This window comes from Lepidothrix coronata, unplaced genomic scaffold, assembly GCF_001604755.1.
Source record: "Lepidothrix coronata isolate B3197 unplaced genomic scaffold, Lepidothrix_coronata-1.0 Scaffold59, whole genome shotgun sequence".
Taxonomy (NCBI): Eukaryota; Metazoa; Chordata; class Aves; order Passeriformes; family Pipridae; genus Lepidothrix; species Lepidothrix coronata.
In genome coordinates, this window is record NW_016690239.1 from 767,329 (window position 1) to 782,088 (window position 14,760).

General features: G+C 39.4%; 1 protein-coding gene across 1 annotated transcript in view; it reads right to left on the bottom strand.

Annotated features, from left to right (window-relative positions):
* Positions 1-14,760, bottom strand: part of CUBN (cubilin) — a 149,268-nt gene that overhangs the window by 7,315 nt on the left and 127,193 nt on the right. The window contains exon 58 of the mRNA XM_017817059.1: positions 9,707-9,924. Coding sequence (XP_017672548.1) covers positions 9,707-9,924 — 218 coding nt within the window. The remainder of the gene's footprint in view (positions 1-9,706; positions 9,925-14,760) is intronic.

Below are 14,760 nucleotides of genomic sequence, written 5' to 3' on the forward strand. Positions count from 1 at the left end.
GTCAGTAGGGGGCACTGGGTTGTTGGCTTTGAAAATGTGGTATTTTCTTATTTTGGCAATACAATGGCGTCCTAGGGGGATTGAATTTGGCAACCTGACGCTGGGACTCAGACTCATATTCATGAATCTAGCTAAAAGGGACTTCTGGAAGCATTTTGCTTGGTGGGAACTTACAAGCCCTCTGAAACACAGGCTGTTTCTCATTTGAATCCCACAGATCAGGCTAAGTTCTGGACTTATGTGCTGTGAAAATTCAAGCCTATAATGTCAGTAACATTGAAAGAACTTAACTTTGGAGAAAAGCAGTTATTTGGAGATCAGAACCTCTTTATTGCATCGAATTATAAACAAGCAAAAAATACAGACTACTGAAGGGCTTTTTTTTTTTTTTTTTTTTTAAGTTTGATTTCTACGGGCAGGACTGGGCTAGTAAATGTGATCAATTTATTTACTTCCTTCCCCAGTCTCTATGGGGTCTCCTGACCACTTATTTAACTCAGGAATTCAAATAAAATGTGGTTTATACACTTGGTTTTGGGTCTGATAGTTTTTGTAAACTTCACAGAGCGAGGCAGTAACTGCAAGCAGCCAGTTGTCTCCCACAGCAAATCCATTTACGAGGATTCCATAATGAACGAAGCTACAGCTGTGGCTGAGCAACATGAGCGGAGTTTCAGAATTTCATCTGCATATGTAAAATATGCTTGTCTGGCACACTGGGTGACTTAACCTTGACATGTTGTTACATTTCCAGACATATAAAACTGTGCCTTACTTGAACTACAGTATTACAAAAGATCACTCTGGGGAAAAATCAGCATCCAAGGATCAGGATTGCATCAGTAACCCAGTGCTGGAGAGAGCCCTGTCTTGGAGACTGTAATGGTTAAACCAGAGTGACTAAGGCTAAATGTCATCCTGCTCTACTAACCAAAGCCGGAAAAACCCCACCCTGCAAAGAAGTTTGCTTAACCCCAAAATCTTAATAACACGTGATTTCTGCTTTTGCTATAGCTAAAAATGATCAGAAGAGACTTATTACCAAGTGAAAAAGCCAGGAATTAGTAGATTATTGTCCAGTTTTTCAGGCAGTTAATGAAGTTGGAAACTAGGAAAAGTGTGAGTGTTCATTCCAATGCCACTGCAGAAGGCGAGAACAACAGCAGGGGAAATGTGAGCAATAAATCACTTTCTTACAAATAGTCTAGGAAGGAGGAAAATGTCAGACAGGAGGGTGCCTGAGCCCTAAGAGTGCAGTTTCACTGTATTTTTTTCTTTGTTCACCCTTCTGCATGATTTATTCAGTCTCCCTGAAACAATCTTGTTGGAGCCATTTCCTGCTCAGCATTTTGAACATCGTCAACTAAACATAACATTAAGCATATAAATGTCAGTCATAGATCATAATCTAGCTATCCAGTCCTGCAATATTGAGTCCAGACTGATATATGGGTCAGGCACTTACAAAGCTCCCCTTCACCTTTTTTAAAGTTAGAATTGCAGAGATGCCAGTCAGACCCCGGCAACAGGAGTCAGGGAATTGCCACAGAGCCACACAACAGGAAGGCTCTCAGTGCTACTGGATTGTACTTTCTTTGAATATCAAATGGACCTTTGCAATGGTGAACTTCACTGCTAGTTGTGCAGTGAAAGACAGCTCAGATGACAAAAAATACAGGTGTGGGTAAGCTGTGTGTGTACAGCATATGAAACGGACTGACAGAGAGAGAAGCAGGCCAAATTCACATTATCAGAAAATTAATTCTAGCTAGTATAGTATAGCCAGTAATAGCTTCTAATGGCAGATAAATTACTAAAAGTGTGATTTATAGTTAATAAAGATGAGGTTTCATCATTAGCTTTCACAATGCCTGCCCTGCTTAGCTGCGGTGGAGTCAGATGCTTACAGGACAGTACATTATAAATACATCTAGACTGAAAGCTGACCAGATATCAAGTAGCCTGCCATCAGGGCAAATAAAGAGCAGCCCTTGCTGAAAAATCTATCCATCTTGATGCTTTTCAGTACTGATCAATGTTACATCTGATTGCAACCACTAGAAGTTACACAATAGTGAAGCTGTACAGATCAAGGGAACACCCATAAGTAAATGAAGAACCAACTGCTTAACAGAAGGGAACTTGTGCTAAGAGAAACAGTACTGCACTGCATTTTAGCCAGGACACAACACATAGTTTTAAAAATCAGCACCACTTCTGAATAGAAGGCCGAAGAGTAGCCGCCTTTAATGGAAAGATATTCACCACTGGCTAACACAGCCAGAAAAAAAATGTAGCTAAAATTTAGGAAAAATCTGGGCCTGAGAAGTCTGTTAATTTGTAGAACAGACTCTTAGATATTAAAAGCTAAACTTGATTAAAATAATGAGAAATGTACCTTATAGAACAGTTTGTATGCCAGCAGATGGACCAGCTATATGGCTGACTGTGTTGTTTCAGTTTCTGGTTTCTTATTTAAAATAAAAATCATAAGGTCATCATAAATCAGATGGCAATCTTATCTTCCTCATAAACAGCTTGCCAGAGAACACAAATTATCAGAAGAACTAGGGCACACACTGTCATCACTAATTGCTTTTGGAGGGAAGCATTAATGAAACTAAAAGGCTGAAGGACCATTCAGAAAAGAAGGAATTGAAGGTTCCTTATGGCAAATAAAAATAATTACAGCAGAGACCAAGCACATGTTTCTCTGTTAAGAGTTATACCCTCTAGATATGAAATGAAGAAGAAGATAAATCTTTGAAGCTGCCTGCCTTTGAAGCACAGCCAGGGGTAAGGTTCATTTATACAGGTATGGGTGCAGTGTAAGGGAGCCTACTGAATAGTCTGAAATCAACTAAACCACTGAAATTTCAAAACACAGCAAAGTAATTTTGCTGCCCTTCCCTTCTTAACAAATAAGCACCCCAAATGGCTACTAGAAGGCAGCAAAGTTCAAAGAACTGTTCTAGTTCCGCTTGAATAGTAAGGAAAATCCTCTCCCAGAATTTTGAATCTCATTTGGTTTTACCTAGAAGCATCCCTGGAAACTCAAGACTCCTCTCTGATCTGAACTAAAGATCAGAATACCCAAAGATTAACTCGGTCAAGACTAATGCTTCTTTCCTGATGGGTCTTATTTCCAGTGCAGAGGAGTGGCTGGATTAATTGTGGCAGCAATAATTATCTTGTAGATTGTTTGGATCGTGGCTTCAAACAGTAAGGCTCAGAAGGACAGGGCTGGAGAGAGGAACTGTACTGTTCTACTTTGTCTCAAGGCTGATACTGAAGGTTGGTAAACCTTTGCAAGCTGAGCTGAGCTGTTCCCATGTTTGGTAATTGCTGCACCAACTTTGTGTGGCTGCAGAGCCCGGGCAGAAGTGCCAGTCCTGACCACAGAGCCTGAAACATTTCAGGAGATCTCTGAAAGCACAGGGCCCTTTTTAGTCTATAGACCAGCCTTTAGATAGGAAGGTTTTCTGACTGGTTTGATGGCCTGGCAATGGTACCAGCAGTGACATTTAGGACTGCAAAGCCCCAGTATCCTGCTTTAGCAGGATTTCGCAAATGCAGTCAGATGAAGTTCATATTCTTAAGTTTTTTTGGGCTGATACCAAATATAACGGTCCAGACATGCTCTGTGCCAAGCCTGCATAACTGTAGTCTATGTACTGTCCTATCCATCTCCTAGATGCTTGCCTGGGAGACCAGAGGCAGATATGCAGTCTTGTCTCATTCTAGCACTTACTAATACTGCATCAGAGTCCATATTTGGCATCACAGTGCCCAGGCCTTTGCAGGTCTCTTGTGATGTGAATCAGAATTGTCTCCTTGCCTCTTTTTCATATGCACCAGGGGACAGATTTTCAGCTGAAGAAGTCATGGATTTCAGTCAAGCTAAGACAATCATGCCATTAGAGAGTTTACCCACAGTTGTGTGATGTGCCATTAATCTGAATATCCCATCAGCTTCCAACCATTTAGTCACTACAAAGATATGTAATCACTGTGTCTGAAAATAAGTTTTCACCTAATTTTCTCAGATCAGTCAGAAATATCTTTTTTGAATGTCTGCCTCTCTTGTCTGTCCAATTTGAGCATGCAAGACCCCCTTATATTTATTTGCTTTGGAAGAAGAAATCCTTCACTGGAGATATTCAAGAACTATATGGATGCAATCCTGTGCAATGTGCTCTAAGATGACCCTGTCTGAGCAGTGAGGTTGGACCATGTGACCCAATGTGGTCCCTTCCAACCTGAACCATTGTGTGACTCTGCAATTAAATGACTGACATTTCTGAGAGGGATTTGTATATTATCCCTTAGCTCAACACTTGTATTCTTTTCCAAGATACCAAAGAGATCTGTTTCAACACTGCAAATGCTTTCTAAATTTAGTCAGATTTCAAGCTGATGCATATTTTTATATTTGAGCCCCAAAATACATTTAGAAACAGTCCAGGAACTTTTTATTTTCATGGACTATAATGAGATCAAGAAAAGATATTATTAGCCACAATTTATTCATTATTTCAATAGATTAAACTAATCATAGTTCATCCATGACAATGTAATGAAATGTGTAATACTGACGTGTAATATATTTGGCAAAAATTGTGTGAACCAAAAGCCCAAAGAAATTTCTGCCAGAAGACTTGTGAGATTCAGACAATTTGCTTCTCAGCTAAACCCTCTGCAGCATCAGGTTCCAAGTTCAGGTTGGATACCTTAACATACACCCCTGGAAATCAGTCCTAGTGGGCTGTGAAATCTCTGCCAGTCACTGCTGCCTGAGAAAATGAAACAGCATTCACATGCCACAGTCAAGGACACATTCTTCTAAGATTTTTTTTTTGTTGGAGGAAGAAAAGTTTGAAGTATGCAGCTTTTGCACAGGCCATAACTGCTGTTGTCAGTGCAGGTGCCAACCTTATTTACATAAATCAGTGCAATAAACTACTGCTGATGGTGTGAGAATTTAGAAATTACTCACAAAAGGACACCTAACCCTGACTTATGCAGCAGAATAACCAAACCAATATTTTACACTTTATATTGCACATTCAGATTTTTTTTCAGCAATTCTGAACAACCCAGAAAGAATCTGCAGCAACTGTGCATCCTGAACACTGCCAAAAATCTGCACCTCGAAACTGAAAGTAGAGTGACCCATGGTTTCAGTCTGCAGGGCAGAAGAGCATGTAGAACTAAATTAAGAATTTTTTTTGTTGTTGTTGACAATATAAAATAGTATTAAAATGCTGTGAAAATTCTACTGGACCAATTTTTCAAAAAGTAAATTTTAATTTCATTAGGGGAGAGAATAATAATAAATGTGTTTGTGACAGCACTTGGTGTATTGTATTCCAAACAGGAAGTAAGTAATTCAATACACAGAAAATAAAATAAAGGAAGGCAGATCCCTCTGGGTGATTTAACAAGTAAGCTACAGATCATCTGATCAGGAAAAAACCCATATAGATTATAATCTATTTCTATTATACATATACTAGATTATTTATGTAAATTACCTATTAATGCATTTTTCTGGTATATCAGGAAGGATTTATATTTCCAACTATTTTTTTCCTAAAGTCTACTTGCTTGTGATTATTTTCCTTATGCAAAATGATTAATAATCATTCCATAGAAATGCTCATTTCAATAAAAAGAATGGAGAGATCCTTGAGGGAAAAACTGAGCAAATTTAGGACAATGCAAAGGATGGAGTGTTTCAGGATTTAACATTCCAACAGCCTAATGGTTGCCAAAAGTTTTGGAGACATTTCTCCTGCCCTAGAGCCAACACTAGTCTTCTCATTGTTGCCACCCTATTCTTCGTGCCTGTCTATAACCATCTGGTTTTCCTCGTCTCATGTTTAAATCATAATCTTTTTGTGACAGCAGATTCCTCTGCCTAGTGCAGAGGAATTGTGGCCCCTGAGCTCGTAAGCCCCAAGGTAGTGCAAACAAGGGATGACATTGGTAATAATCCAGTGCATGATACTTGTCTGTCACAAAGCATAAACTTGAATTTCTCCTGCATGCTCACAAAAGATAGTATAAAAAAAAGGGAGAGGAAAGAGCTGGCTACAGCTTGAAGTCAAGCAGAATTTAGGGCAGTAGAGAAAAAGAAGGAAAGCTTCCTCCTCTCCTCCATCCCACCTTTCCCGCTGTCTCAACTCTGTTGCAGTTTTACCTGTATTGTGTGAATTAACCTCAGGAAGAGCTTTCTGACTCAACCTACTTATCTAATCATGTGCAACACTTTTTGCTTCTTACAAATTCATGTGGCTTCCTTAGACAGCCTCAATGAGCTGAGCTGTATTTCAGAAAACCCCTCAATCCTTCTCCTATTGTTTAGAATGTGATGTATTTTTTCATTACTGAGACAATGGAGCTATGCACATGAGCAGAGAGCTTTCAAGGAGAAATTATTTGCTGTTAATAAGGTCACAGCTACATCTCCTGACAGGCATTGCTGAGTCTTTAAAAACAAGAAAAAAACCCATATGTTTTCTTAGCCTTTGTGTCATAAGCCTCAGAGTGATCACAAATTGAGGTGAGAGAGTCACCCCACTACTGAATGGGAATAGGCAGAAGCTCCATTTATCACCAAAGTCTTATTTGTGCTATTACAGAAGGGATGGCAGAGGTATGTGCAGGCTCTGTCCCTGCCAGCCAGGGTCAGCTGAAAAGCTCAGATCTCTCCTTAGAGCTCAAGAGATAATCAGTAGATCTTTGGCCAAGTCACAAGCTCATTACACGCAGACCTCATTCTTTGGGGAGAGATCTTAGCTTTCCTTCCTTCACAGAGACATCTCATGTAACCAAATGCCTTAAGCTGATATTGATTTCTCTCTTCTCATCCTTTTATTGATTGCCTAGAGGAGCACATGATCACTCTGGAAAGGAGGCATAATTCTCATTTTACAGACTGAAAACAGAGGCAGAAAAAAAAGGTCAGTGGTAACTAAGAGGAGTCTGTCTTTCCATAAATCTAACACTTGGAGCAGGCTAAGATCTTCCAGTCAGCCCAGCTCACCAGCTCAGCCTGAGAGCATTTCCAAGTGATTCCAAAAATGGGGCTGATAAGTGTCCAAACTTAGTAGCAGAAATAGTGAAATGATAAACCCTCTGAACCACATGTCCCACTGCCTCAAATGCACCATGTCACAGAGTGGGTTATGACAAAGAGTGCTGCTTGTGAAATGTGCACTTAACATTACATTGCACAGTGTACAGGGTAGTATGGGGAAAGAAAAGACATTTCACAAGAAAGGTGAGATGTTGCTGTACTTCAAATTAGCACTATTTCATACTTTCTGTTAGTCTCCTTTTTCTGACTAGTGGGGGGACCTTGAATATTCTAGTGGGTGCAGGATCAGTGACGCAAACAAATTGCTTTAATAAAAACAGAGCACATTTTTCTACAGAAATGTCAGGGTTTAACATTTTGAGTGCCTGGAAGCTGCTGCATTTTGGCAGTACCCTTAAGAGAAGTCCGATCAGGAAAGAAATTTGACGAGCTTGTGAGGAAAGGAAATAGTTTAGTTTACTACAAACAGAAACAATGTACTGTTTCTGCTCCATTCTTTCCAATACATAATCAGGGTCACTCACAACATGAAACAGAGACCAATAATTATGTTATCCAGTTGTGCTTCCCTTGGGTAACTAGAGAATAATGTGCTCATTGTCATCCAACAGAGAATGAGGCTTCTTGTTTCTCTACAGATACCATCTTCCTCATTCAAGAGATTTATCATTATTAATTGTCATCTGATTGCATTTGTACTCTTACAAAACCACATGGAATTTATCTTTTGAAAGACATAAGGGAGCTTCTCTAAAGCACCGTGTAGAATAACAGGCTTTTAGATCTTCATGGTTTTATTCTCTTTCATTTGAAGCACAATCTCAGACTTCATAGTACGAAGATGTGTCACAGATTTTCCTGGCTCCATTTTTTAGACAAGCCAAACTGGAAACATTTATAGGATGTGACTCATTTTTTCCTTTTATAATATACTTTTCTACTTTTTGGCCATTTTGTACTAGTATGGGACTGCCAGGATCCTTGCTAATGGCTGTGTGGTTTAGTCCCTGTGGCTTACTTCCCACAGTGAAGAAAGACCTACCATTAAGCATCTCACCACCACGGGCTCTTTGTCACACAACCCACATCTCCGCTTGGTCATCTTTTATAACTTGCAGCTCCATTGCTCCTGAGTAACTCCTGCAACATCATGATCTTTCTTTCCTTGGGAGCCTCCGGAAATGTCCCTCCAAAACATAGCCTAATAGATGTCAAAGTTTATTCATAAAAGGCTTCTCCTCAGTCTAGGAAATTATCAGGCATGGTACTGATGTGAAGAGCTTGGCTTGTGTTCTGTTGTGTGCTTAAACAGAATATCTGGCAAGTTGCACAAACAAATCTAAAGTGAGTGGCTAAAAAAGTTGACTAAATGCCAACAGGAAGAGCAAAAGCTTGGGGAGTTCCTGATGATCTCACTCTGGAAACATGAACCCAGGCTGCAGGGGATCTATAACAACTGATACCTCGGGGTTTAAAGACAGCAACATGTGAAGCAACATTATGTTACCTGGAATACAGTTCACAAGAGGGGTCTTACCGATACTTGTAGCAATTATTTAGTGTGAAGCAAAGGAAGAGTTAATAATAGTAATAACCATGAGGTTCTGTGGGAATATTTTTCTTGGCAAGGCCAAGTAGAACCAGTTATTTTCCTTATCTGTAAATACTTTCTCAGAGTGTATCAAATGAGAAAGTCACTGGCTAGGGGCAGGGAGGGGATTCAATGACTCAGCAGAAGACTATGTTTGTTCTGCCACAAAGGCCTTTCATTCTGATCTGTCTGAGCGCCAGCTTTGCTAACTGGACAATTACTTCTTTCTAGATCACAAAACCCATGGAGTTAATTACACAGGGGACTAGTAGAGATGACATGAAATCAATTTACATGTAATAATTATTTGTTGCTTACCTTCCCTGAAGCAATTCAGATGTTATAAGAAGATAAAAAGCTCCTTTTACACCTTGATCTTAAAAAGACTACTGAGTTTAAGCTGTTTTTTAAGGCAATAATCAAACTTTGCCCCTTCCTCTTGTGCCATCAAAATATTTAATATCCAGTGTCTTCTTACTATGATCCTATTTATGTTATGGTCAGCTAACCAGAATGATCCTGCAAATCAGTAGAAGTCAGAACAGTGGTGCTTGGGGGGGAACCACAATCTTAACTCACCTCAACGTTTTAGTTCTTAAAAAGGTGTGAGGTGAACTGAAAGGAAATGGAAACTGAGGATAGATTGAAAGGAGGCATCTTTAGTGCACCACCAACCTCTGACTACAGAAGAATGAGAATTCTCAGATATTGCATTATTTCCCCCAAAAGACAGACCTTTGGGTGCTGCTAAGCCTTCAGTCACCCAAGAAATGCCTGTGCCTTCAGAGAGGCAGGAAAAGAATAGCAAAGCATAAAAGGAATCAGTTCAAAACCAGACTGGAATGCAGGGATCCCATAAGCCTAGTATTTAACTTAGTTCACTCAATTTTCACAAAATCAGAAACATTCTTCCACTTCTAGCACCCCTAGTGAGGCAGATCACAACTGCTTCTCACTAAAAGAAATTACTTACCAGCAAATTCTTGGGATTATGAGTCTGATAATATGCTTACCTAAGGTCTCCCTGAAAGATGCTTTCCATCCCCTGTCTGCTCCATAGAAGTCAGTGCTAAACACCAGGAACAAGTTATTACTGGAGCTCTTAATATTGGGAGGCAGTTCTGAGCCACAGAATTTCCCGAGGAGAGGAGCATGGGTATCTGAGCCATCATATACTGCCACATAATCTTTGTAGCAGGAGGGAGATATTTCAAGCTGGAAGCTGTTGAATCTGCAAAACACAACTGGAGCTTTAGGTATCACATTTTCATTTCTATTCCTNTCCAAGATACCAAAGAGATCTGTTTCAACACTGCAAATGCTTTCTAAATTTAGTCAGATTTCAAGCTGATGCATATTTTTATATTTGAGCCCCAACATATATTCTGAGCTTGTCACAGATGTTTTTATTTTCATGGACTATAATGAGATCAAGAAAAGATATTATTAGCCACAATTTATTCATTATTTCAATAGATTAAACTAATCATAGTTCATCCATGACAATGTAATGAAATGTGTAATACTGACGTGTAATATATTTGGCAAAAATTGTGTGAACCAAAAGCCCAAAGAAATTTCTGCCAGAAGACTTGTGAGATTCAGACAATTTGCTTCTCAGCTAAACCCTCTGCAGCATCAGGTTCCAAGTTCAGGTTGGATACCTTAACATACACCCCTGGAAATCAGTCCTAGTGGGCTGTGAAATCTCTGCCAGTCACTGCTGCCTGAGAAAATGAAACAGCATTCACATGCCACAGTCAAGGACACATTCTTCTAAGATTTTTTTTTTGTTGGAGGAAGAAAAGTTTGAAGTATGCAGCTTTCCCACAGGCCATAACTGCTGTTGTCAGTGCAGGTGCCAACCTTATTTACATAAATCAGTGCAATGAACTACTGCTGATGGTGTGAGAATTTAGAAATTACTCACAAAAGGACACCTAACCCTGACTTATGCAGCAGAATAACCAAACCAATATTTTACACTTTATATTGCACATTCAGATTTTTTTTCAGCAATTCTGAACAACCCAGAAAGAATCTGCAGCAACTGTGCATCCTGAACACTGCCAAAAATCTGCACCTCGAAACTGAAAGTAGAGTGACCCATGGTTTCAGTCTGCAGGGCAGAAGAGCATGTAGAACTAAATTAAGAATTTTTTTTGTTGTTGTTGACAATATAAAATAGTATTAAAATGCTGTGAAAATTCTACTGGACCAATTTTTCAAAAAGTAAATTTTAATTTCATTAGGGGAGAGAATAATAATAAATGTGTTTGTGACAGCACTTGGTGTATTGTATTCCAAACAGGAAGTAAGTAATTCAATACACAGAAAATAAAATAAAGGAAGGCAGATCCCTCTGGGTGATTTAACAAGTAAGCTACAGATCATCTGATCAGGAAAAAACCCATATAGATTATAATCTATTTCTATTATACATATACTAGATTATTTATGTAAATTACCTATTAATGCATTTTTCTGGTATATCAGGAAGGATTTATATTTCCAACTATTTTTTTCCTAAAGTCTACTTGCTTGTGATTATTTTCCTTATGCAAAATGATTAATAATCATTCCATAGAAATGCTCATTTCAATAAAAAGAATGGAGAGATCCTTGAGGGAAAAACTGAGCAAATTTAGGACAATGCAAAGGATGGAGTGTTTCAGGATTTAACATTCCAACAGCCTAATGGTTGCCAAAAGTTTTGGAGACATTTCTCCTGCCCTAGAGCCAACACTAGTCTTCTCATTGTTGCCACCCTATTCTTCGTGCCTGTCTATAACCATCTGGTTTTCCTCGTCTCATGTTTAAATCATAATCTTTTTGTGACAGCAGATTCCTCTGCCTAGTGCAGAGGAATTGTGGCCCCTGAGCTCGTAAGCCCCAAGGTAGTGCAAACAAGGGATGACATTGGTATTAATCCAGTGCATGATACTTGTCTGTCACAAAGCATAAACTTGAATTTCTCCTGCATGCTCACAAAAGATAGTATAAAAAAAAGGGAGAGGAAAGAGCTGGCTACAGCTTGAAGTCAAGCAGAATTTAGGGCAGTAGAGAAAAAGAAGGAAAGCTTCCTCCTCTCCTCCATCCCACCTTTCCCGCTGTCCCAACTCTGTTGCAGTTTTACCTGTATTGTGTGAATTAACCTCAGGAAGAGCTTTCTGACTCAACCTACTTATCTAATCATGTGCAACACTTTTTGCTTCTTACAAATTCATGTGGCTTCCTTAGACAGCCTCAATGAGCTGAGCTGTATTTCAGAAAACCCCTCAATCCTTCTCCTATTGTTTAGAATGTGATGTATTTTTTCATTACTGAGACAATGGAGCTATGCACATGAGCAGAGAGCTTTCAAGGAGAAATTATTTGCTGTTAATAAGGTCACAGCTACATCTCCTGACAGGCATTGCTGAGTCTTTAAAAACAAGAAAAAAACCCATATGTTTTCTTAGCCTTTGTGTCATAAGCCTCAGAGTGATCACAAATTGAGGTGAGAGAGTCACCCCACTACTGAATGGGAATAGGCAGAAGCTCCATTTATCACCAAAGTCTTATTTGTGCTATTACAGAAGGGATGGCAGAGGTATGTGCAGGCTCTGTCCCTGCCAGCCAGGGTCAGCTGAAAAGCTCAGATCTCTCCTTAGAGCTCAAGAGATAATCAGTAGATCTTTGGCCAAGTCACAAGCTCATTACACGCAGACCTCATTCTTTGGGGAGAGATCTTAGCTTTCCTTCCTTCACAGAGACATCTCATGTAACCAAATGCCTTAAGCTGATATTGATTTCTCTCTTCTCATCCTTTTATTGATTGCCTAGAGGAGCACATGATCACTCTGGAAAGGAGGCATAATTCTCATTTTACAGACTGAAAACAGAGGCAGAAAAAAAAGGTCAGTGGTAACTAAGAGGAGTCTGTCTTTCCATAAATCTAACACTTGGAGCAGGCTAAGATCTTCCAGTCAGCCCAGCTCACCAGCTCAGCCTGAGAGCATTTCCAAGTGATTCCAAAAATGGGGCTGATAAGTGTCCAAACTTAGTAGCAGAAATAGTGAAATGATAAACCCTCTGAACCACATGTCCCACTGCCTCAAATGCACCATGTCACAGAGTGGGTTATGACAAAGAGTGCTGCTTGTGAAATGTGCACTTAACATTACATTGCACAGTGTACAGGGTAGTATGGGGAAAGAAAAGACATTTCACAAGAAAGGTGAGATGTTGCTGTACTTCAAATTAACACTATTTTATACTTTCTGTTAGTCTCCTTTTTCTGACTAGTGGGGGGACCTTGAATATTCTAGTGGGTGCAGGATCAGTGACGCAAACAAATTGCTTTAATAAAAACAGAGCACATTTTTCTACAGAAATGTCAGGGTTTAACATTTTGAGTGCCTGGAAGCTGCTGCATTTTGGCAGTACCCTTAAGAGAAGTCCGATCAGGAAAGAAATTTGACGAGCTTGTGAGGAAAGGAAATAGTTTAGTTTACTACAAACAGAAACAATGTACTGTTTCTGCTCCATTCTTTCCAATACATAATCAGGGTCACTCACAACATGAAACAGAGACCAATAATTATGTTATCCAGTTGTGCTTCCCTTGGGTAACTAGAGAATAATGTGCTCATTGTCATCCAACAGAGAATGAGGCTTCTTGTTTCTCTACAGATACCATCTTCCTCATTCAAGAGATTTATCATTATTAATTGTCATCTGATTGCATTTGTACTCTTACAAAACCACATGGAATTTATCTTTTGAAAGACATAAGGGAGCTTCTCTAAAGCACCGTGTAGAATAACAGGCTTTTAGATCTTCATGGTTTTATTCTCTTTCATTTGAAGCACAATCTCAGACTTCATAGTACGAAGATGTGTCACAGATTTTCCTGGCTCCATTTTTTAGACAAGCCAAACTGGAAACATTTATAGGATGTGACTCATTTTTTCCTTTTATAATATACTTTTCTACTTTTTGGCCATTTTGTACTAGTATGGGACTGCCAGGATCCTTGCTAATGGCTGTGTGGTTTAGTCCCTGTGGCTTACTTCCCACAGTGAAGAAAGACCTACCATTAAGCATCTCACCACCACGGGCTCTTTGTCACACAACCCACATCTCCGCTTGGTCATCTTTTATAACTTGCAGCTCCATTGCTCCTGAGTAACTCCTGCAACATCATGATCTTTCTTTCCTTGGGAGCCTCCGGAAATGTCCCTCCAAAACATAGCCTAATAGATGTCAAAGTTTATTCATAAAAGGCTTCTCCTCAGTCTAGGAAATTATCAGGCATGGTACTGATGTGAAGAGCTTGGCTTGTGTTCTGTTGTGTGCTTAAACAGAATATCTGGCAAGTTGCACAAACAAATCTAAAGTGAGTGGCTAAAAAAGTTGACTAAATGCCAACAGGAAGAGCAAAAGCTTGGGGAGTTCCTGATGATCTCACTCTGGAAACATGAACCCAGGCTGCAGGGGATCTATAACAACTGATACCTCGGGGTTTAAAGACAGCAACATGTGAAGCAACATTATGTTACCTGGAATACAGTTCACAAGAGGGGTCTTACCGATACTTGTAGCAATTATTTAGTGTGAAGCAAAGGAAGAGTTAATAATAGTAATAACCATGAGGTTCTGTGGGAATATTTTTCTTGGCAAGGCCAAGTAGAACCAGTTATTTTCCTTATCTGTAAATACTTTCTCAGAGTGTATCAAATGAGAAAGTCACTGGCTAGGGGCAGGGAGGGGATTCAATGACTCAGCAGAAGACTATGTTTGTTCTGCCACAAAGGCCTTTCATTCTGATCTGTCTGAGCGCCAGCTTTGCTAACTGGACAATTACTTCTTTCTAGATCACAAAACCCATGGAGTTAATTACACAGGGGACTAGTAGAGATGACATGAAATCAATTTACATGTAATAATTATTTGTTGCTTACCTTCCCTGAAGCAATTCAGATGTTATAAGAAGATAAAAAGCTCCTTTTACACCTTGATCTTAAAAAGACTACTGAGTTTAAGCTGTTTTTTAAGGCAATAATCAAACTTTGCCCCTTCCTCT